The following is a 25,730-nucleotide window of genomic DNA, read 5'->3' on the forward strand; positions in this document are numbered from 1 at the left end:
CAAATATTGCATAACTCATCGTATTTCCATATTTTGATATCTGTGCCAAATAATAGGTTATTGATTTCTTCTGTAACCCTAAATATTCTATTTGTGCACTTAGAATCATTCTAGCTCTACCATTCCTGGCTTTAGGCTGACACAAAATCTTCTTCTGTGTATGATAATCATACCTTCCTAATTGTGACTAAAGTCTGAAAAGAGTGAGGCTACTTATAGAAATAATGTTTATCACATTATTATTATTACTATCACATTATTCTCAGGACTTTCCTAAAACATCCAAGCTTATGCTCATCATAGGCATTGTGGGTCAGGATGCTGAAATTACTTCTGAGAACATAGAAAATATTTGAGAAGTTTTCTTGTACAAAGTCCAGTTTGAACAAGGCCTTGAAGAACTAACAATTTCATAAGATTCAGAGATGGATAAACTAAGATGCGGACAGCCAGGCACACTACAATAGGCAAAACTGGAACAAATTTCCCAAGAAGAGTGAGCATTTCTGTCCCTGGGTGGTGGTGTCCCTTTTGGGTATTCTATGGGGAGTGGAGCTAGGTATTGAGGAACTTGAAAAGCCTCAACATGTAGTGAACTTCTATAAAGATCAACCTGAAGAAGTCACATGCTAAGACATTCCATTTCTAATACTAGTTTTCTTTGGTACCCTAATGAGAATCTATATCAACATCACACAGTTTATAGAAGCTCAACTCACCAAATACTGATATATTTTGCTAGCTAAATTCAAAGCACTATTAGTCATTGGCTTCCTTTAAAGATCACTCCCACATTAAATATCATTGCTGACCATCCAAAATAATTTCATTGCCATAATGTAACTACCCTAGGAGTTACTATAGAAAAGTTGTCTGTCTCAGGTCTGTTTCATCTTAAGTTTTTTGTGCTCTTTCTGAGCTAGGTAAGTTTTGGAGAAATTGAAGAGGAAGAGGAGGAGGGAATGAATACATTCAAGCGTGAAAGAACTTTTTCATCATGAGTTTTTTCTCACAGGACTGCTAGTTTGGAAAAATTGAGAACTCCTTGAAAGCTGTAATGCTGGCCTTGTCAGAGCAAGCAATGTCCTAAAAGTTGGACTATGTTTATTTCAAGTTAATGGAGAACCATGTTAGTAGGATATCTGAGCTACTGGCTATCAAAAATAAAGGGTTGGTAGCACTGGTCTCAGAGAAGAATCATGAAATCATAAGCAAAATAAAAAATTCTTCCAAGAAAATCAGATAGGGGGAAGCAAATTGACACCTTGCTAAAAAGCTGTGGAGGCTAAGAGGAAGCCATGGATATTTGCAAAGTCACAGGATAAAACTACACTTGCCTTTGCGTCATACAGTTGTGTATCTATATAGTCTTTTAGGGAATGTTTATTTCTTGGTAAAGTCATTCATAAAACAGCTGTTCTTGGGGAGTTCAAACTGGAAAAAAGAAGTGGATGCAGATATCTTTTATTTTTCAAAAACTAGAAAAACAGTCTGCATCCTAGTGGAGTCTCAGGGATGCTCAGAGTACTCAGAAGATGTGTTTGGGGCAAGACTTCTCTATTTTTTCCATGGTAGGTTTTTATTAAACATCAGTACTGTGAAGGAAAGAAACAAAAATACAACTCCGCTCTTGACCCCTGTTAACTACAAGAATCAGAGCTCATTCCTCACTAGCGAAAGAGGACAAGCATAGGGGGTGAGGGAGGGGACCAAAATAAGCAATCAAGCTAAATAGGAGCAAGAGAACTCTTGTCCTGCAATATTTCTCCTTCCCCAAGCTGTTTCAGCTCCTTCTCCTTCTTTTTTGTTGCTTCTACAACTGTTATTCTAACAATATTTGTTCATGCTAGTAAAGTCCCTTCTCTTTCTCCCTTCACGTGTGAAACATTTCCACACCACAATCCACCATAAATGAGAGTCTAGGGGGTTGTAATATGACAACAAGTTTAAATCCTATTTCCATAATTAATTGCAAGCCCCAAGATGCGCTGCTGAGCCTGGCTAAGTCTCAAATATACAATTGAGTTACTCAATATTTTTTTACCTTCAGGGACTACTGTGAGAATAAGGATAAGGTACAAGTAATTTCACCCCATGGTATTGACATTAGTTCATTCTGAAACCATGTTTCCTGGATGGGAAATCTAGAGCAACTGTTGCTGAGGTATGGAATTTCAAATGTTACTTAACTTCTCTATGTTCCTTCCTCATCTGTGTTTTCAATATCCAGTGAGGTTGGTTTTTGTCATTTTATTTAATTTTCTGAATTTCTGTATTATTGTCATGAGATTAAATTAAATATATTAAGTTTAAATATTTTCATTGATCTGGAATATAGAATGCGTTGTGTAAATAAATTATTATTGATTTAATTCATCTTGTTATATATTCAAGATATGTGAATTTTCCACCTACTAACTGCTAGGCAATAAACGAACCAAACTGTCATCACCCTCATATAACTTATATTAAAGTAGAAAGAATAATAATAAAACGAAAATAGTAAAGGAAGGTAAGAAGTGCCAAAAGTGGGAATTAGATTTTTTATGCTTAAATATAAAAATTTTCTAAGAGTATAAAAGTTTTATCCTTTTAGTATAAGCCTAAAGGAAGTAGATGTAAAAACTATGCAGATAGTGTCTATAAGGAGTGCATGTATGGACAGTTATAAAAAGATTGGAAGTGCTATCATGAAACTAGACCTGACAATGTCTAGCTGTATCAGGATGGTTGTCCATTCAAGTTCACCTTGGAGGTCTCTACAAGCAATTTTGCCCACATGAAATATTTCATTAATATCATTAACGTTAGGATTTTTTAACCTTCCCTGAGTTTACATGTGTGTACAAATGCAAAGTATGAAGTATATGGGGAAAACATATATGGTGTGTTTTAGGAAAATGAAGGAAATAGATTTTGGCTTGGTCAGAAAAAATGCAAGAAATCATTAGAACTACAGATTGAGGAAACAAAGTCAAGGAGGTATAATATATATGTGTGTGTGTGTATATATATATATTCCTATATATACACACAGTTTGTGTATTTGTGTATATATATATATATACATATATATATATATACACACAGTTGAGGACCTCTGGAACGCAGCCAACTCAGGGCCACTCTCCACACATTTGGATGAGCCTCACGCATGGGGGAGCCAGTGGAGGAACCCAGGTGTGCAGGACCCTGGGCTGAGATCTCCAAGGCTGCTCGGATCGAGACCGGGGCTCTTCCACCCAGATCCCCCATTTTCCAGTAGCTAGGCAGTCACACCCAGAGACTGCCCCTGGTGCCATGTAATACCATCAATGACCAACATCCAGAGACTATAAAAACCAAGCTCCCAGAAGCGACCTAGTTCTCCCTCTTGGAGAACCTGACAAGCTACTGAGAGTCTATTGCCCACTTGGGAGAGCCTGGCAAGCTCCCTGTGACATATTCATATCCAAAATACAGTAACAGGTATATACATATCTCTCAGAGAGCCCAGCAAGCTACCAAGAGTATCCTGACCGCACAGCAGAGCCTGGAAAGCTACCGTATTTGATATGCCAAAAATAGTAACAATAGGTCTCATTCCCCTGACCCTGAAAAAGCCTCTAGTCATTGGGAAATGAGTAAGGAGAGGCTGCTAAAATCTCAGGGCTGAGTGTAATAGAGACGTTACTGGTGACTGCTCGTGTAAATCGATGAACAATGGGGTGACAATGATACAATTATATATATGTACATATATATATGTATATATAACATAGTAGGGGACAGACGAATGAGGACCAAATAAATACAGTGATCTAAATTGAGGGTACCGAGTCATTCAAGGCAAACTTAGTCATTCATGGCAGCCCCTAAATGGCACTTTATACTACATATACCATGCAGTCTACCACCCTGCTGAAGCTACCAGGGACCCTTTATTTCACTTGATGCTCACAGTAACACAGAGGTTGACGTTATAATCTGTATTTTACACTGAGACACAGAGACATTAAGTAATTTATTCAAAGTTAAATGTTTGGAAACTGGATCTGACTTTTGATGTCTTGCTCTTTCCATAAAAATATGACCAGTGAAATCCTTTCTCAATAGGAATAAAGACTCTTTCATGTAGTCATTTACAGTACAGATATTTATTCAGAACAATGCATAATAAAGTACCTATCGCAGCACTGAGCATATGGGAGATGCTCACTAGCCATCCATTAATCACTCAGGAGTGTCCTTCAAGAAGTTGGTGCAGAATCTGGGCTCTCTCTCCTGAAGTTTGGACCCCTAACCCAGGGGACATCCCAATCCTATAATACAGTTGTTCATACTCCCTTCTGTAGTCCAAAATTAACACATCCATGGAAGAAGACAAATAAGTTGCACAACAGTAAGAAAGAAATAACAAAGATAAACTCAGAAAAAAGGGACAGAAACATAGAAATCAGAAATCAAACGAGTCAGTGGTCAGAAACCCTACCTACATCCATTTCATAGATCATTATTTGAAATTTAGGGTTCCAGGTGGAAAATTTAGAAATCTAGTTTGGAAACTTTTCTGCACTAATTTGCTTGGGGATTCTGGGCAATTCATTTCTTTCCTTTTTCCTTTTTTTAAAAATCAGTAATGGTAATTGAACCTTTAGCCTTATGCATGCAACATTATCATTGAGCCTTCTCCCCAGTCCTCTAGGAAAATTCTTACCCTCTCACACTCCCTACCTCAGTTCCTTAAATATTTTTCATATTTCTTAGTTCCCACTTATATTCCAAAAACAGCATTCCCTGAATGAGAAGACTCTTCCAGTAATGTGTAAAAAGCAGTTTTATTCAGAAAACATAAGTCAGTACAATATGCACTACAGGATATTGCTCATCTCGCTCACAGACATGGGATAAATAATTTCACAATAAATTAGGTGGAAGCCCACATTTCCCTCCACAAGACCTTTCAGCATACATAGTTCATAAATGCCAGCCAGCAGGACTTACAGATGCAGGATCAAATCTGTTTAAACCTATATTTTTACTTATAGCATCTCTGTTCCAAAAATTACAAATCAAAGAGGTTTACCCACAAAAAATAAAAGCCCCTGTTTGCATACAAATTTGGTCTTGCATAGATCCCTCCCCTTCAAAGTTAAATATAAGAAGACCTTTCAGGGACCCCCCCCTCCTTAAGAAATTGGGTAATTAGGCTTCTTGTTATCAGGCAGTAGAAGTTTCTTGATGATTCTTGTGAATCCATGCTAGAAAGCCATCGAGTTCTCCCAGAGATTTAATGGCTGCTGATTGGACCTCCAGCTGAAACCAATAAAATCACATGAGGATTCCCCTTTCTAAAATATATAATAAATTTTCAAATCACTTTCTCCATGTTTCAGTCCCCAGAAGGGGACCATTAAACATATTTTTATTTAATGTGTTCATTAAATAAATTTGCATACCCTTACATGAGAATGATATTTCTTTTCTCACTACATTTTGCAGGTAACATGCACAGACACAGATAAACACAGTCTCTACCCCTTGTTCCTTCAGCTTACACTTTCGTGGGAATCTTTGCTCACCTTAAACAGTGTGTGTTTTCCCTCAAATCTAATACCTTCTGGACTGGCATGTGAGGATATAAGAAAATGGTACAATATGACAAAGAAGAGGACTTCAAGAAATTAACAGGGAGCCGCGGCATGAGAAGCAAACCCTCCGCGCCTATTGACTGTGATCCTGAGGTCTCCTAACCCATTTTGGCACCAGAGCGGATGCTTGAGCCATGCATTTTGACTGTGAACTGAGCTAAAATATTAGAAACCCAAAACGGCGCGGCCGCAATAGCTGCCGCGCGGACTCAAAGTCTTCACTCTTAGCAATGAAGAGAAATTATTAGATGATGCCTATTCAGCAGGCCTGATTGTTGGGGAAAATTTCCAATCAATAATAGTGAGTTCTGTATGGAAATATGGAATGTACTCAATATATATAGAGAATAATAGGAATATCATTAGCTACTTAGATGGGGGGTGGGGTAGGAGGGGGGTGTATTGGGGTTCTTGGTGGTGGAACGGGTGCACTGGTGAAGGGATGGTGGTTTAATCAGTATTTGACTGTGACTTAAACCTGAAAGCTTTGTATTTTTTTTCTTGTTTTCACGGTGGTTCAATAAAATATTTCTTTAAAGAAAAAAAAAAGAAATTAACAAAGGAGATAAGATCCACACACTTCTTTGTAGACACATAGTATTGGGGTGGCCAAGTAAATACTTGCTGAGGTGAATGCATGAATTTGAGTGGAGATGAGGATGAAGGATTGATACTTTTGTCAGGTTTATACTGCCTGACCCCCTTTTCTTTAGCCCTTACCTGACTGTAATTGTTGTGAATGGTTCTGGTTGCATTGATGGCTTCTGGTCTGCAATGACAGAACCTCTGCTCCTGGTATGAGAAAGACAGTACATATCAGAGGACCTTCCTACACTAGCTCATACTTAGCATGACCTCCCCATATGCAGACTGGTGTTTATTCTTCCTTACTAGTGAAAGTCAGGTGAGCAAACTCAAACTCATCTTGGAGTATTAGAAGGAGGCAAGGCCTGTTGACAGGGTCATTCTTTATTTGACCATGGATTTTCCTTGTTTGGATGTAGCCTGCTAGACTGGAATGGCCTAGATAGAAGGTTCTAGATTTGTCTATCATCACTATGTAAATGCAACATTCCTTAGGTGCTTAATATTTATTTATTGGATTAACTAAGTGATCGGTTAAATGAACCCATTTAGTTCTGCTGTCTTAGTGTAGTGAAATAGTTTCTAATAACTTTATCATGGAAGGCAGAGAGAGGTCAAATAACTAGCTACAAAGTCAGATAGAAAATAATTGGCAGGGATAGGGATAGAACCCAGGATTTCTCCTAATCAAAATTTCTGTGAGTTTGTTCTGTTTTCATATCTCACATATGTTTTGATCACAACTAATGCATAAGCTACACTAAGGAATTGGTTATACCTGCAAACCATCAATAGGTAACAAGTATAGACATGCTAGAGAACCAGAAATGGAAAAAATGGAGAGATGCTTGTTAACTTGGGATCCTTGACAAGTTTTTCCCATCACTTAAGATTTATTTTGTCATTAGTGGTCACTACAGACATATTATTCATGAGGAAACCTTAGGACTGGGGAGGTGTGAGCAGAAAGGAATACTGGGAAAAGATTCTCATTAATTCTCCCAGACGGGAATTTCCTTTAATTCCAGAACTATGTTAGAAGGTCTATTGTGTTCAGCATGTCTTAGGAATACCCAGGGTTGGAAGAGAAAAAGATACTGAAACCCATACATAATTACTCACACATTGTAGCAGGGTCTTCTGCAAGTAGAGGAAAGAGTTTGCAATGCTGCTGATTTTTCTCAAGATTTCGGGGCTCAACTCCTGGTGATCCTTGAATACCCTATCCACATAAAATGCCAGGAGGTTCTTGGTCATGCAGCACACATCTAAGGGCTACAAATACAAATTAGAGAAAATCCCCAGAGACCCCCTTCTCTTACCATCTTAGAAATAAAGCAACCTTTTTGAGTAGAGGCAGCAAGAAAAAAATAACTAAAAGTAATTTTTGAAATTGTGAAGAACTCGTGTTCTCCATCTCCTCTTACCAAACAAAAGCTACTTATGATGAAGATGAATTTTTCAGTTTACCTCCACTTTTCATATTTTTCATTCATTCTCTTTCACTTGTTTTCAAACCCCTTATACCATAGGTCTGGTTACTTCACTGTTCCTTGACACACATTATACCCTGCACCCTAAACCTTTTCACCATTTTTCCATGCCAATCCATATCCTAATTATCTTTTGGGTCACCACTTAAATTTCTTCATTTCCCCAGGAAACATTGTAGAGTCTTCCTAGTCATAGACACCCTATCTCATTTCAGTGTGTGACATTCCCATTAAGTTCTCTATAGTTGATCCTCCCTTAAACCCTGTCATGAATTCCAAAATCTGAGACATAACTGTGCTCTGTTATAAGAGAGAACACTAAAGCAGCATTTCTCAGTCGAGGGTCATATGGCCTTTTTTGGGTCTCCAGGATGAAGGATGAAAATTACATAATGAAGGGATTATTGGCAACCAGGGGCCAGCTGGTAAACAGGGGGAGGGGTCACAGAAAGGAAACAAGTTTGGAAGTGGGTCGTGGTTGGAAAGTGATTGACCACCACTACCGATCTAGATGCAGGAATTTGGGGAGAAGAAGAGGGTAGATCTCTTCCTCAGTTTAGAGCCACTTCATTATTTAAAAAAAAACTGTACAGGAAAAAGCAGCCACAGCCTGATACCTTAATGTTCTTCAGGATTTCTGATGTAGCCAAGATGGTAACATTCTGGAAGGTGTCCTTAGCTTGCTGTAGAAAGAAACATAAGAACAGACACAAGAAGTAAGTACTCCATTGTCCTCCTGAGACATAAAGGATAAAGATAAAGAATTCGCTCTTCAAGTTAAGATATAAGGTAGGAAACCCTGCTCATTCAGTCCCATTTAGTACCAACCACCCTTTTCCCCAGTCTGAGGACTAGGGAAAGGTTTTCTGCTCTGCCCTCAGCCCTCCACAGACTAGGGAAGCTTACACAACCTCTGATCTAATTCAGGTCAGGAATTTTTCAAAGTGTTTAGCCACTAATAATAGCTGCATGATGTTTCATTACTTTATGTCTTATGAGGAACATACATTGGATATCCAAACTTAGGTCACCTAATTACACAATGACACACAAAATTGATGGGGTAATAAGGAATTAAATTACAGCTGTAACAGTGGCAGGGTCAACAACACAGACAGCCTTCTTGGAACCAGTGCATGGAATTCTAAACAACTAGTTAGTAATAAAAAATCTAGTTAAAATCACTTTCACAGGGAATAAAGAGAGAGCCAACAAACTAGGGTGCTCCATTAAGCTCCCAGCAGTGGGGAGGGAAGCAGAAACAGTGAATTGAAAAGACTCACCATCAATCTGAAACAAACACAGTGGAAAAGCAACACAGAATCTCACCAAACTTAGTAAGTAAAGACAGTAAGTGAAGCCATGAAGACTTAACCAGTACTAATAATTCACTGTATCACTGTATCACTGTGATCCCATTGTTAATAAATTTGCTTGAGCGGGCACCCATAGCATCTCCATTTTGAGACTTGTTGTTACTGCTTTTGGCATATCAAATACGCCACAGGTAACTTGCCAGGCTCTGCTTTGCAGGCAAGATACTCTCGGTTGCTTGCAAGGCTCTCTGAGAGGGACGGAGGAATCGAACCCGGGTCACCCGCATGCAAGGCAAACGCCCTACCCACTGTGCTATCTCTCTAGCCCATAATGATAAGTACTACTAATAATCAGTTCTACTGCTCAGATAAATATACATCAAACATTGAGGATGTTCAATGATCTCAAAGAAACTGTAGTACAGATAGCCAATAAAACACAAGAAAGTATGAGAAAACTAAAATCAGAAGTGACAGAACTAAATCATTTGATAGGTAAAATGGGAATCTCAGTGGAAGTTCTTAGCAGTAGAGTAATAGGAGCTGAGGACAAAATCGATTACCTACAAGATAAGATGCAGAAAAGTAGAAAATGTCAGAAGATAGTGGGGGAAAGAGTCACAAAAAAACTGAAATCCAACTGAAAACTGAAATCCAACATTCTGCTACCTAGAAGGAAAACGTTTAGTCAGAGTAAACACAGACTCAAAATTAAAGGTGGGAAGAGAATATTTCAGGCAAACAATTCCCTCATAAAAGGCTGGAATACATGAGAGACAACATAAACTTCAATGTTTATGAATGACTAAGAAATGACTAAAAAATGTCATTTCTTAATGATAAAAGGATATATATGTATATATATATATGGAAGAACTCACACTCCTAAATATTTATTCACATGAGTCACCAGCAAAATAGTTAAAACAACTGCTAATAGAGACTTGAAGGAGGACATTGATAGAAGCACAATTAACAGTTGGAGACTTCAGCATTGTTCTATCACCTCTAGATAGATCAACCAGACTAAAACTCAACAAGGAAAGATTAGCTTTGAAGTAAGAAATGAAAGAGTGGCTTGGAAGACATATGTAGGGCTCTTTATCTCTAAAAGGTCAAATACATCCTTCTCTAATACACATGGAACATTCTCCAAGAGAGACCACATGCTGGGCCGCAAAGCTACCTCCATAAAGTTAAAAGATAAAAATCATACCAAGTGCACTCACAGTCCAACAGCAGCTGCCATGCCCATGGCCAGATTCCACCGCATCTTAACTGAGCTCCACAGAGACATCAAACTGCCGAAAATTTTAGGTACTGGGGGGGGGGGGGGAGGGTTTAGACTGAAAACTGTAGGCCTTGTCAGATTGGGCAAGAACAGCCTCCCTGTACTTCTAGAAGCCCTGGCGGCCACACCCATGATCCACTGCTGCCGCCACCATTGGCCCTGCTCCTGAGACTCATAATTAAATCTTGAGAGAGATCAACTTGCTGCAAAAACTGTTTGGATGCACATTCCCAACTGAGATCTCCTGGGTGATCTTCGATTCCTGCCCTGCCATAGCCAGAGCAGCCACACTCCCTCCAGTGGCTACCTCTATGCGTGTGACTGAACTCTACTATGACTAAACTCATCACAACTGAGCTCCACAGAAATGCCAAATTGCTAAAAATTTCAGGTGCACTGGCTATTTTTGGCTGCAAACTCCAGGCCTTCTTGAAGTCAACATGGATGACCTCCCCCCCACCTCCCCACACTTCTGGAAGCCTGGGAAGCCATCCCCACATTCCACCATCACCACCATGTAAGCTCACTGCCCAGTTAATATTCTGGATTTTCTAGAGCAACATCTCCAATTTCTACAATATTAACATCCCAGTAGGAGCGCACCAGATTGGATGTAACATAGAAGCCAACTAAGCTCAACTCACAAAAATATTGACACAGAAGGCCCAACTAGCAACGACAGCTTAGTGAAACCTCAGATACAAACTTAATTTCCCCATGGTGAGATATAACACTTTTCATAAATTTTCTTTTACTAAATTATTTTTATCATTGTATTAGTCATCTAGTGGTAACAAGAAATATAACATAAATTATTTGGGGCCTTCTATAGGGGCAGGCTTGAGGGATGGCTGGGAAATGGAGACAATGTTGGAGGGAATGTCAAAATGGTGGTGGGGTTGGTGTTGGAATATTGAATGCCTGTAGCAAATGTACCTTGAACAACTTTGCAAACCATGGTATTTAAATAAAAGGGGGAGAATAAATCATATCAACTATCTTCTCAGACCATAATGTTCTGAAATGGAAGTTAATCACGGGCAGAAATGAAGGAAAAAACTGAAATACCTGGACAATACCTGCTATAATATAATATAAAAGAAAATACATCTTTTTTCAGACTCTTTCAGCAAACTGACTAAACAGAAACCCTCCTAGTTTCTATGAGGAAAACATCTTTTGACCAAAATCAGAGACATCAGCAAAAGAGGAAACTATAGATTTATCCCTGATGAACATAGATGCAAAGATTCTCAACAAAATACTAGCAAATTGATTCCAACAACGCACCAAAAAGATCATACACCATGACAAAGTGGGATTCGTGAGGAGATAGAGGGATGATTTAATATATGCGAATCAATTAGCATAATATACCACATGGTTACAAGGAAAAATTAAAATCATATTATCATATCAATAGGTGCAGAGAGTGCTTTTGACAACATCTAGCATGATAAAAAAAAACTCTCAAAAAAATGGGAATTGAAAGAACTTTCCACAATATAGTCCAAGCCATTTACCCCAAGTCCACATAAAACTTTATACTCAATGGGAAAAAACTGAAAATCTTTCCTCTAAGACCAGGCACAAGACAAAGAAGCACACTGTCATCACTTCTACTCTATATAGTATGGAAGTTTTTGCCATATCAATTAAGCACTAAAGAGATATTAAGGGCATCTAGATAGGAAACGAAGACATTAAGCTCTCAATATTTGTGAGATGACATGATAGTATACTTAGAAAAACCCCCAAGAACTCTACAAAAGAAATCTCCAAGAGAAAGTAGATTTGTATTGTAAAGTGGCAGACTACAAAATCAACATGAAAAAAATCTGTGACTTTTATATAAGCAAATAATGGAATTGAAGACAGAGAAACTGTTTTTAAGTCCCATTCACTATTGTGCCTCAGAAGATCACATAGGAATTAGCTTAACATATGAAATGAGAGTCCTACATGGAGAAGAATACAAAACACTGCTAAAGGAAATAAAAAGGACAGGAGGCAATGGAAACATATCCTGCTCTTCAAATGGGAAGATTAATATTGTCAAAATGGCAATATTCCCCAAAGGATTCAATGCAATGCCTAGAAGGATACCCATGACATTTTTAAAAGACATTGATCAAACAATCCTGAAATCCATATGAAATAATAAAATTCCCCCATGCTAAGAGAGCAATCCTAGGGAAAATAGAAGATGGGAAGCATCACTTACTGCAGCTTCATATCGTTCTACAATGGAATGGTAATTAAAACAGTGTGGTACTGGAATAAGAACAGACTCCTAGATCAATGGACTGAAACTAAAAACCCAGAGACTGAGTTTCAGGTGTACAGACAGCTAATCTTTGATAAAGAAGAAAAAGTATAAAGTGGAACAAGAAAAGTCTCTTCAGCGAGAGGTGCTGAAAAAACTTGTCTGCCACATGCCAAATAGTAACTGAGACTCCCTGTCTAACACCATGCACAAAAGTCAAGTCAAAATGGTTTAAACACCTTGATATCAGACCTAAAACCATAAATTACACTGAGAAAACAAACAGATCTCTCCAAGATTTTGAAGCTAGAAGCATCTTTCAGGATTCAATAACATTGGCCAAGCAAGTGGAAACAAAGTGAAACAAATGGGACTACATAAATTGAGAAGCTTCTGCACCTCAAAGAAAGTGGTGACCAAAATATAGAAGCTAGGAGAAAATATTAGCTCACCATTCATGTGACAAAGAGTTAGTATCCAAGATATATAAAAGAATGGTAGAACTTTACAAGAAAAAACATCCAAACCTATCCAACATCTAGGGAGAAGAAACAAACAGAAACTTCCTCAAAGACTTATGAATGGCCTAAAGCACATGAAAATGTTCTTTGTTACTAATCAACAGGTAACTGCAGACCAAAACAATAATGAGCTATCACCTCACACCAAAAAAATACACATCAAAAAGAACAAAAGCAATAGTGTTGTCAAGGTTGGAAGTGGGGAGGGGGGGTTACTCTAATTCACTGCAGATAAGAATGTCTCCTTGTCCAACCTTTTTGGAAAGTAATATAGATACTTCTCAAAAAACTAAGTATTGAGCTTCCCTATGACTCAGAAACCAGAATGGCACAAAACACAATCCAGGAAAAAAACATTTGCACCCCTATATTCATTGCAGGACTATTCACAGTAGTCAAAATCTGGAAACAACCCCAAAGCCCAAAAACAGGCGACTGGAAAAATAAGCTATGGGACATATACACAAAATGCAATGCTACACAGTCCTAAGGATAGATAAAGTCATGCAATTTGCTGCTACATGTATGTATCTGGAGAGTATCATGCTATGTGAAGTTAGTTAGAGGGAAAGGGCAGACACAGAAAGATCTTGGGATATAAAGAAATATAGTAAGTTAATAGCAATTGCCCAAAGGCAATAGAAAGAAAGAATATTAGAACTGGTCTTCAGTAGGAAGTTCGCCACTAAAGGCGCTAAGATAAGTGCTGGGACACTAAGATTAATAGTGGAGGGAAGGTTTTACTCTGAAAAAGGAGGGGGTGCAGAAAGGTGGTAAAGTGATATGCATGATGTGCGTATAAGTAGCAGTATTCTAAATCAAAGTGCTTAAAGGGAAAAAGTGCCTGGCACAGAGGTAGGAAGTGGGGGGGGGGGGGGGGGAAACTGGGTACATTGGTGGAGGAAAGTGGACACTATCCCTACACATTTGGGTTGTATGTCTGAAATGCAATCATTGATAACTTTGTAATTCATGGTGACTCAATAAAAAAAATTAAAAATTTAATTAAAACATATAAGGCAGGCAAACCCCCTTGCGCTTCATTCTAAACCCATACTCACAATAGCCTTTTTGATTTCTTGAAAGCTCTCTTCGATATGATGCACATCCATGGAAATTAGACATCTCCTGAGACTTCGGGTATGCACTAGGCACAGGAAGGGTATTGCACCCAGAAGCCAGAAGGAAACACACTGCTTTTTCATGTCCTAGAGAAAGAGGTGGAAGTCAGGATCCAAGAGCAGAGAGCCATGAAGGAGATCCCTGATTGAGTTCCCTTCTGGATTTCACAGGGAAGGTTTGACAGCAGCCAGCACTAGAGCCCTCAACCTTCGGATCTCTGTGGCGTATATCTTCTCTTCTGGTTTTCTCAAATCAATTGGTTGTGGTCCCTCTCCCCTCCATTCATCCCTTACTGTGTACTCATACCCACTGCCAGAAAGCAACGTGGTGCTTTTACAAGTTCCAAGAAGTTCATTTATGTGGGATAATATTCTATTATTACTCAACAGTCAATGGGCTGACAAGAATTGTGACAATAATAAAATAAATAGAAAAACCCACAGTTGGTAATATACCCTAGAAATGAAGCAAAAGATCTGAAAATTTTTGTCAGAAAAAATAAAAGCCTGGGGCTGGAGCAATAGCACAAAGGGTAGGGCGTTTGCCTTGCACGCGGATGACCTGGGTTCAAATCTCAGCATCCCATATGGTCCCCTGAGCACCGCCAGGGGTAATTCCTGAGTGCAAAGCCAGGAGTAACCCCTGTGCATTGCCAGGCGTGACCCAAAAAGCAAATAAATAAATAAATAAATAAATAAAAGCCTATTGGATTTTTATGTTTGACTCTAAAATAGACAACATTAAAAAAAATCAATGTGTGTTTGCTTCAATAATTTTAAGTCACCTCTGAAGATGACTCTTTCTGTAAAAGATAGGGAAGAGACATAAGGTATCTCCTAATAACTAGTCACAGAGAAGAGAAAGAAGGCTGCCTGCAGAAGGCAAGTTAGAGGCTTCCACTATGTAACCCATTGATCCCGGGGTTAGCAGAGATAAGTTTACAGCTAGTTTCCAGCGGGGATAGCCCCTAACATACTTACTATACCTTCTACTTAACACTTCCTGGTCTTTCTCTCTAACTCTTTTCAAAGATGTCATTAAGAAATGTGCACACACCATTATTCACTGCTGCATTTAGTACAATTGCTAAGATATGGAATCAACCTAGGTGTCCAATGACAGATGAAAGAATTATGAAAATGTGATACACATACACACACACGATGAAATACCACCCAGCTGTAAGGAATAGTGAAATCATACAATTTGCTGCATGGAACATGGCTAGAACTTGAAGATATGATGTTGAGTGAAGTAAGCCAGAAGAAGAAAGACAAACACAGAATGTCACTTATCTGAATAAAGAATAACTAGATGAGGGAATGTGCTGTAGTAAAAGGAAGATGCCTAAATTACTCTTGACCCTAGAGCTTAGGGAGAAGAAATACAGAGAAGGAGAGAAATCAAGGCAGCAGGAAGAAAATGAGAAGCAAATGGAACAGGGATCAGGGCTTCAGTTACCCTGGTGATGTGGGAGAGTGGTATAGATATACACCATGTATATCTATACATCCACAGCACAGACTCAACAACACTAAAAACACATCAAGGTGTCAGGCAAAGCAGGGTGGGGTTGGGGTAATTCAGTATGGGAAAGCTGGTGGTGGGATTGGTGTTGAAATATTATATGCCAGGGGCTGGAGCCATAGTACAGCAGGTAGGGCATTTGCCTTGCATACAGTCAGCCCAGGTTCAATCCCCGGTATCCCTGAGCACCACCAGCAGTAATTCCTAAGTACAGATCCAGGAGTAAACCCTGAGCCAAAAAGAAAAAAAACAAAGAAAAGTGTGTGTGACCCAAAAAGGAAAAAAAAAGAAAAGAAATATTATATGCCTAAAACACAACTACGAAAAACTTTGTAAATCACAGTTCTTTAAATTAAAAATAAAAAAAACAAATTTAAACAAGAAATGTGCACAAGGGACCAGACTAATACATCAGGCCTTTTATGTGGCCCACCTGGATTAGAGTCCTAGTACTACTCCCAAGCCCCAGGAGTAATACCTGAGTGAAGAGACACTCAGTAACCCTTGAGCACTGCCAGTTTTGGCCTGAAAACAAAAGAAAAAAACACAACAAAATATGCACTAAAAATAATTGTACAATTTGTTGAGTGTCCTCTGAATTGTCCCAGCACTGGCACAAAGAGAGCTTAACCTTAAAGCTTTATGAAAATATATGTGAATGAATCACCCTCTGCCCAGCATCCTCCATGGGCCCACCAAATTCTTTCAATTCTGGGGCTGGAGTGATAGCACAGTGGGTAGGGCATTTGCCTTGCACGAGGCCGACCTGGGTTCGATCCCCAGCATCCCATTTGGTCCCCCGAGCATCATCAGGAGTAATTCCTGAGTGCAGAACTAGGAGTAATTCCTGTGCATTGCCAGATGTCACCCAAAAAGCTAAAAAAAAAATCTTTCCAATTCTAATGACAGGGGTGTGTGTGTGTGTGTGTGTGTGTGTGTGTGTGTGTGTGTGTGTGTGTGTGAGTGCACGTGCACATGCACACATACATGCACTACACTTTATGAAGTATATATGGATGGTAGTGGGGGAAAGAAGCATAGTATAGAGGAAAACTCCCTACAACTAATTATATTTATAACAGCTGTAAGGCCAGGAATATGACAGGATTAACTTCAACTATTCCCATACCCCACTGCCCCTTATTCTTCTGGATCTCTAGGAATTTCTCCAGAAAATCAAGAAACATCAAATTCCAATTTTCTAAGTCATTGCCCCATCACTCGATTAATTATAATTCTCAGTGAGTGACCGGGTGCGTACCAGGTAGCAGGCATTTAGCTAATGCACAACACACATACACAGACACACACATGCAAACACACACACACACAGCACCTTTAAAGTAGGACCCATAGGCACAATCTTCCAGGGCTCTGTTGCCTCTAAAGACAACCAGGAAGCCAGTGACTAGGCAAATAGTAGGTTTTTTTTTCTGACCAAATAACACTCAGAAGAAGCATGGAAACATCACCTGTTCATCTCGTGCCAACTCTCTGACATTTCAAGGAGGAGTAAGATGATACCCCCTTGACCTGGTCATTCCAGACATCATGGCAAATTCAAGTAAGAGTGTTAGTTGACGTTTATCATACACTCATAGGTCTTAGCACTGTTCCAGGCATTCCACATAAATTTGTTCTTTAATGCTCACAATCCCCCTGTGAGATAGGCTCTGTTTCTATCCCCATTTTACCCAAGAGTAAACCAAGACAAAGAGAACTGAGGTTACCTTCCCAGGGAGTGGCTAGCAAGAGACGAGCCTGGACGTAAAGAAAGTCAGGCTGGCCATTGACAATTCTCTCCTCACGCTACATCCTCTTTCTTTGACATCTTAACTGATGATACCAGCAAATCTCCGCATGTCAGATAGGCAGAACCCACACATTTAAAAGAGTTAATGCTGCAAATCTTTTTTCCCTTAAAAGAGTTTGTTCGTCATCCCGAGCAACCCCACAACCATCATTGACTCGTTCTGAAGGAAAGACGAAAAGGTTTTTTAGAAACCTGACTTTTTCCTTTCCTTTTTTTCTTCCTTCTCTACTACTCTCCATCTCTTATTGAAAATAAGATACTAAAAGCTCATCCTCTCTATGGAGTATGCCTTCCCACTCAACTGGTGAGCCAGCATCTGGGACTCCACGGTGGTGTCTGGTCTTCTCTCTGGACCTGTGAAGACTGAGGGTTAGGGTGGCAATGAATAAGAGCCTCCGATGAAGGCCAACATGAGCTCACCTCTCACTGGATGCTCCTGGATGCTCTTGTGTCAGATGCTCTTCCTCAGCGCCCATAGCCACTTGGAAAGGGCTGGTCACTTTTATGCAGGTGTATAGGAGGAAACACTGTCAAGGGTGGGGTTCGCCTTTGGGAGATTGTTTTTCCCCTTTTTCTTTAGCATCTCATTTCCTTGATTGTTTTTCTTTCTTTCTTATTTGAGATACAGCTGATTAATCATTAAGAAATACATGTTTCTTCTGGGTCTTGACATGTAGCTTCTAGGAAAAATAAAGTCCCCTTCATGCAAATAAGAATTTCTTGTAATTCGGTGTCCACACAGAAAAATCCAAGTTAGGTCAGTTTCCTGAGAGCTGTGGCATGTTACCAACTTTATGCTCCAGGCAAATTTAGGAAAGCCCTCTCCTGGTAGTTGTGCCCCATCAGCAACAAGCCCCAGGAGACTCTTTCCACTCACGCCCCAGGCTCCAGCACCTTTCATCTGCCAACATCTCAGACAGCTACTGAGCATCTACCATGTGCCAGACACCAAATGTTTTTGATGCCTTATTTCAACTTAGTGGGGAATATTTTTCCCTCAATAATTTAATGATTTATTGGACAATATTACTTGCTTTAAATTTTTTTTTATTTTTTTATTGTTTATTTTTTGCTTTTTGGATCAAACCCGGCAATGCACAGGGGTTACTCCTGGCTCTGCACTCAGGAATTACCCCTGGCGGTGCTCAAGGGACCATATGGGATGCTGGGAATCGAACCCTGGTCGGCCGCGTGCAAGGCAAACGCCCTACCTGCTGTGCTATTGCTCCAGCCCCCCAAATTTTTTTTATTTTAATGAATCATTGTGAGATACATTGACAGACTTACAGACTTTCATGATTGTGTTTCAATCAAACAATGTTCAAGTACCCATCTCTCCAACAGTGCCCATTCTCCACCCCCAATGTTCCCAGTATCCCTCTCCCTACCCCCACCCCTTCCCATGTCCTCCCTCTGTGGCAGGCACGATCCCTCTTACTCTCTCTGTCCTTTTGGGTGTTTTGTTTTGCAGTGCAGGTAACAAGCAGCCATCATGCTTGGTCCATAGTCTACTTTCAACATGCATCTACTATCCCAAGCGAAACGTCATTTATTTAGTGCTCCTCTCTCCATTCCAGCTACCTTTTCCCCCAGTGTGTGAGATTGGCTATCATGCCATGGGGCAGTCCTCTTGACCCTTATTTTAACTGTCCTTAGGTGTTAGTCTCCTATTATGTTACTTTATATTCCACAAATGAGTGCAGTCCTTTTATGTCTGTTCCTCTCTTTCTGAATCATTTCACTTAGCATAATACTCTCCATGTTGATCCACTTATATGCAAATTTCATGACTTCAGTTTTTCCTAATAGCTGCATAGTATTCTATTGTGTAGATATACCAAAGTTTCTTTAACCATTTATCTTTTCTCAGGCACTCATGTTTTTTTTCCCAGATTCTAGCTATTGTAAATAGTGCTGCAATAAACCTACAAGTGCATATATCATTTCTACTGTACTTTTTCGCATCTCCAGGATATATTCCCAGAAGTGGTATTGCTGGGTCAAATGGGAGCTCGATTTCTAGTTTTTGAACAATATTATTTTCTTTTCCCTTTGTGTATGTGTGTGTGTATGCACAAAGACCTCACACTTGCCAAGGATTCTGCCTCATACTTACGAATGTGTTCTGCCACTGAGATACTATCATCAGCCTTTGGATATTATCACTGACTTGGAGGACCCTTCCTTGTTCTGTTAATGCATAGAAAGAAAATGGACTTGGGTGGTAGAAAGCATAAGATCAGCCAGTATTAAAGTCTAAAGTTCTTGCTCTTGGGCCAGACAATCCTCTGTTTAACAAACTTTTTAATACATTATGGATTCTCCAAGGATAAGTGTTTGAAAGGAATGATGATGAAAGAAAGTGTGTTCTTAAAAGTTTCCTATCCAAACATGATGAAATCCCAAAATAAACAGAACTTGTTTTTACCAAATGAAGCAGTTCTGAAATAGGGTGCAGTTACGTTACAAAGGTCCTTCGGACTATGGACTAATACAACAAGCTAGAACAGACCCTGGTCCGTAGCCAGATTCGGGAAACAAAATGGTAGCAGGCGAGAGTCCTGATAGAGACACAAGAGAGACAAGGATTTAAAACTTTTTATAGAAATTCAAAAAAAGGAGACTCTGGGCCTGGCAGTCTCTTTTCCCAGCACCTTGGATCCAATGGAAAAGTTTCTAAGAATATGTTAGTGATCTCTTATGAAAGTCTTAATGGCCCCTGGGTGAAATACAACAATCTTCACACTCTTCCCTCTAAGGAAACTTTTTGTAGCATTTTCAGTGGTTTTTCATAACAAACAATACAAAATATATTATTCCAGTCTTGCTTTGGGGCAAGGGTTGGGATTCGAGATAGGAACATCCGAAATATGGTGGTGGGAAGGTGCAATGGGGTGGGACTGGTGTTCGAATATTAAATGTAATCAAATATAGTGAACTGCTTTATAAAAATAAGGTATCCCAAAGAGGAATCGAAAGAGCTATGCTTGGAGTATCACGTTTCACTCAAGTGAGTGAAGGAATCAGAGTTCCGACCTCCATCGAAGATCAAGAATTAGGGACACTGTCTCATTTGCCAAGGCGTTAAAAATCAGATGGGCCGGACACATAATGCGATTCAGAGACGACCACTGGACTAGAACTGTTACCAACTGGATTCCACAGGACGCTGAAGACCACGTGGCCGCCCACCTACGAGATGGTCAGACTTTGTCAAAACCCTGAATGAACAGTTTGAGTCTCTTCCTGTTCCTGGAGCGAGCAGATACCATTTGGCTACACTAGCACTCGACAGGGACAAATGGAGACGTTACTGGTGCCTGCTCGAGCAAATTGAAGATCAACAGGATGACAAGGTATACAAGTGATAAAAATAAGTTTAAATTTAAAAAAAAAATGATGTGTTTAGGGATAACAAGATACTCTACTGGTCCCAGTGTAAATCTGTTGAAGAGGGGTCTGAATAGTACAGGGTCTTGCCTTGCCCCTGTTGGGCTCTCTCTCTCTTTTTCTTTTTTTTTTTTTTTAATTTTTGCTTTTTGGGTCACACCCGGCGATGCACAGGGATTACTTTTGGCTCTGCACTCAGGAATTACTCCTGGCGGTGCTCAGGGAACCATGTGGGATGCTGGAAATCGAACCCGGTTTGGCCGCGTGCAAGACAAACGCCCTACCCGCTGTGCTATCACTCCAGCCCCCGGTGGGCTCTCTTTTAATCCCATCCCCACAAATGGTCTCCCAAGCACCATCAGGTGTCTTTCCTAAATATAGAGCCAGGAGGAGTAATGCCTGAGCACTGGTAGGTGTAGACCAAAATCCCCCCAAAATTATACTAATGAATAAACCCTGGCTCTCCTTTGTGAGATGTTGCATAAGCTATTTAAGACCTTTATGAAGATTCATAAATCGGTAAAACGAACCGTGAACATTTGAACGAGACAATACGCTTGGTTCCCAGTAAGTCCTCAATTAGTATTTCTAAATCTGTGTGACAGATACCTGGTAAGAAAATTTTGTTAGGAATATGTTAGAAACTATTCTTTGCTTCTTCTGGGGGGGGAAGAATTACTTTTTAATACAGGGTCTTTCCAACCCGGTTCCACTTCCCTTGGCAGGGGCAGGCGTATGGGTGCAATTTTCCGAACAAGGTCCAAACTCCTTGGCTCACAGTTCACAGATGGTGACCCAGCCCCACAGGTGAAAGGATTGCATAACTTTCAGTGCTGACTCACATCTACATTCATCCCCTATACTCACACCATAAACTCTGACCCAGTTTTCTCTTTTATTTTCCAGCTTTCTCTTAAGGGAAAAGATATATCAAGACATTTATAAGGGTGTTTTTTTTTCTGTGATTATAGCTCCTTTTCTCATGCAATAGTTCTGCAATCAGTCCAGCTGCCCTTGCTGTCAGCCACAGACCCTTCTATTCATCTCTGTGCTTTCGCTAGTTCCTCTGCAAAAATAATTAAGCCAGGGAGCATATGCTTTGCAGGTGGGAACCTCAGGATTTGATCTCTGGTCTCTCCCTAGTGTCAGACTGGGAGAAAGAAGGTCCCAGCATGGCCCCATGGTCTTAATAATACCTATATATACTGTCACTGTCACTGTCACTGTCATCCCATTGCTCATCGATTTGTTCAAGCGGGCACCAGTAACGTCTCTCATTGAGAGACTTATTGTTACTGTTTTGGGCATATCCAATATGCACAGGTAGCTTGCCAGGCTCTGCCATGCGGGCTCGACACTCTCAGTAGCTTGCCGGGCTTTCTGAGAGGGGCAGAGGAATCAAACTCAGGTCGGCCACGTGAAAGGCGAATGCCCAACCACTGTGCTATCGCTCCAGCCCACCTATATATATACATGGTGTTAAATTATTATTTAATTAAAGGCAACTTAGAACAAAGTTGTTAATAAGAAATGAAAAAATTATAGCCTTTGTTATAATTTTCCATCCCTTTGAGTCCCTAAGTTGGGAGGAAGAAAATTAAAAGAAATTAGAATTAAAACAAAAAAAAAACCTATTTCTGTCTGTCTTAAATCATACTACTTAACACTAGTAATAAGATCTTTCTATATTTTATACTTAAAATTATGAATATAAACTTTTCTTCTTTTTTAAATTGAATCACAGTGGGATACAGTTACAAAGTTTCATGTTTGAGTTTCAGTCATACAATGATCAAACACCCATCCCTTCACCAGTGCACATTCTCCACCACCAATGTCCCCAGTGTACTCCCCACTTTTCAACCATCCCCCTGCCTCTATGGAAGACAATTTCCTCCATAGTCTCTCTCTCTACTTTTGGGCATTATGGTTTGCAATATAGATACTGAGAGGCTATCACGATAAACGTTTCTCCTTACTGAGTTCGGACATCCCAGATGAGGTTAGTCTCAAACTGATATCCCTAGGTCTACTCCGAGCCCCCTCCTTCCATCTTGGCCACACTTGATCTGCAGCACATTAGTCAGTGCCTGCCACAGCTCCCGACTTGCTGTGGGCTGCTTTCTAAATCCACAACACCCAATCTGGGCCACATTAATAAACCAGAGGAGTCCATAGTAACAGAAGCAGCTGTGCAACAGATATACTCTGCATACTGCTCACAGGTTACACTTCTGTCATTCAATGAAGACAGGCAAAGGAGAGAGAAAGCAACCCCCAACCTAATCTCTCAGTACCTTCCAGGGGTCAAACTACAAACTTGACCCCACACATCAAGAACGCTAGAAAATCAATGGGGAAAACATGAACAAGCACACCAAGTTCAGTGAACTAAATAAAACAGTATCGCCAGAGAAGCAAATATCATCCAGCTCAGCAAATGCTCTGGCAATGACCTTAGTGACACGTGATGATGCTGTTCAACAAACTCAAAGAAACCATGGCACAGGTAGTCAGCAATAACACAAGAAAATTGAAGAGACAAAATGAGAAAACTACTACAATCAGAAATGACAGCACAGGGGAACCCTCAACCCTCTGAAGAGCAGAATAACAGCAGCTGAGCAAAATCTCAAGTAACTCCAAGTGTCTGAAAAGAAATGATCAGCATGACAGAGAACTATGGGAGGCGTTGAAGAGGAACAATTTAAAAAATCATTGTAGTCCCTGAAGAACAGGTAGGCAAATGTGATGAAGAAATAGTTAAAGGCATTATCAATAAGAATTTCCCAGAATTGAGAAATACAGGCACGGAGATCCAAGAGGCCCAAAGGGTCCCAGCGAAAATAGACTCACCTAGGAATATTCTAAGATACATTGCATTCAAAATGACAAAAGCCAAAAATAGAAACAAAATTTTGCAAACATTGAAATAAAAAAAGGAATTTACATATACACAAAGGAAAGCCCATAAGATTCACAGCAGATCTATAAAATGAAACTCTGAGTAAAATGAGTATGGAGGGACATGGTACAAAATATTCAAGAAAATGCACTCCTCACTAAGAATACTCTATCCAGCTAGTTTATCATTCAGATTTGACAGACCAATATATAAATTTGTGGATAGCAACAGCTTAGGAAATTCAAAACCTTGACACCAATTTTTCAAGAAACATTAAAAGAGCTTCTTTACAGAAGAGGACAAACTTCCCAATATGTCACATTGTACACTAACAGTGTTTATGGTTGCCCTCTACTAGATTAAAGAAAGGTATGATTACTCCTAGCTTTCTATTTCCAATACATTTATTCTAACACATTTACATTTATTGTTCTATGTCTGTTTTTCTATGTACAGAAATTTTTATTATAATACTTTATTTATTAACCCTATACTTAAGCAGTATCTATAATCTAATGCTTTCTATTATAAAGTCAATATTCCCTTTCTTCGGATAAAACTCTCTGTACTTTCATATTTTTCCATTTAAATTTTCTTAATTCTCTTCACTCAGTAAATTTTACCTTTGTGGTTTTTGCCTATTTCATGGAAACTCTAAAACATATTAGCAAAAAAAAATGTTTTTAAAGTTTTATTTCTAAAAGGGAGGATATGATAATTACCACAATATAGTAAGTAAATAATACCCAAAGACAAAGAAACAAAGGTCAGGAGGACTGGCCCATGATAGAAAGCTTGCTTCAAGTTGTGATAAAATGCAGTTAGAACAGAGGAGAGACCACTACGACAACAATAGTCGGGAATAATCTCTCTGGGTAAAAACTGAGTGCTGGAAGGAGGGAAGGAGGTAAAGTAATATACATAATGCCCTTTTAGTAACAATATTGGAAACCACAGTGCCTAAAAGGAATAAATGATGAAAGGAAACTGGAGATATTGGGGTGGAAATGTGCACTGGTGAAGGGATGGGTTGGAACACTGTATGACTGAAACTCACTCATAAACATCTTTGTATTGTATCTATATATCTCACGGTGATTCAAGTTAGAAAAAGATGCAAATACAAAAGATTTTTTTAATTACTGTGAGATACAAAGTTCCATCACCGACCCCACCACCAGTGTCAACTTCCCTCCATCAAAATTCACAGGTTCCCTCTTCTCTCCCCTCCCTCACCCCAGACCCAGCCTGCTATCTTGATAGGCATCTTTTACAATTGATTATTAAAGTTTGGGTCTCATGATTTCACTGTTGCGCACTGTATGGTTCGGACACTTAGTTCTATCCTTCCTTAACACCACTGATGTACCTGAAATTCCCTTAATCACTGACTCTGTTGTTTCTCATCTATCTCTTCTCCCCTTCTCTACTCCGTTTCTTTCCTTCTCCTCCCCATATTCCGATACAAAGAGTAATCAAGGCATCTTCCTTTAACACATTGCATTTCCTCATCCGGTTACCCTAAGTACCATATATAAGTGATACTATCCTGTTTTTGTCATTCTTCTACTGTACCTTCTTTAACACGATACCTTCCAGTTCATCCATGTTGCAGCAAGTTGCAAGATTCCATCATTCCTTACAGCTGTGTAGTATTCCATTGTATGTATATTGCACATCGTCATGATCCATTGATCTGTCTTCGGACATCTCGGTTGATTTCAAGTCATAGCTTTTGTACTGAGTGCTGCAATGAATAATGAGGCGCATATATCCTTTTGCGCCTAACCCTGGACAAATCGATTTTAGCTGATATATATGTTCTATTTCCTTCTTCCTCATGGCAACAACTTTTTTTTAATGACATGGCT

The 25,730-nt window shown here is 39.5% G+C and overlaps 1 protein-coding gene across 1 annotated transcript in view; it reads right to left on the bottom strand.

The window, feature by feature from the left end:
- Nucleotides 1–5,199: 5,199 nt before the first annotated feature.
- Nucleotides 5,200–25,730, bottom strand: part of IL19 (interleukin 19) — a 68,038-nt gene continuing 47,507 nt past the window's right edge. Inside the window, exons 2-6 of the mRNA XM_004610056.2 lie at nucleotides 14,164–14,310; nucleotides 8,326–8,391; nucleotides 7,338–7,490; nucleotides 6,351–6,422; nucleotides 5,200–5,295 (exon numbers count right to left, since the gene is read on the bottom strand). Coding sequence (XP_004610113.1) covers nucleotides 5,200–5,295; nucleotides 6,351–6,422; nucleotides 7,338–7,490; nucleotides 8,326–8,391; nucleotides 14,164–14,307 — 531 coding nt within the window. The 5' untranslated portion in view covers nucleotides 14,308–14,310. The remainder of the gene's footprint in view (nucleotides 5,296–6,350; nucleotides 6,423–7,337; nucleotides 7,491–8,325; nucleotides 8,392–14,163; nucleotides 14,311–25,730) is intronic.

The sequence above is a fragment of the Sorex araneus genome, chromosome 7, assembly GCF_027595985.1.
Source record: "Sorex araneus isolate mSorAra2 chromosome 7, mSorAra2.pri, whole genome shotgun sequence".
NCBI lineage: Eukaryota > Metazoa > Chordata > Mammalia > Eulipotyphla > Soricidae > Sorex > Sorex araneus.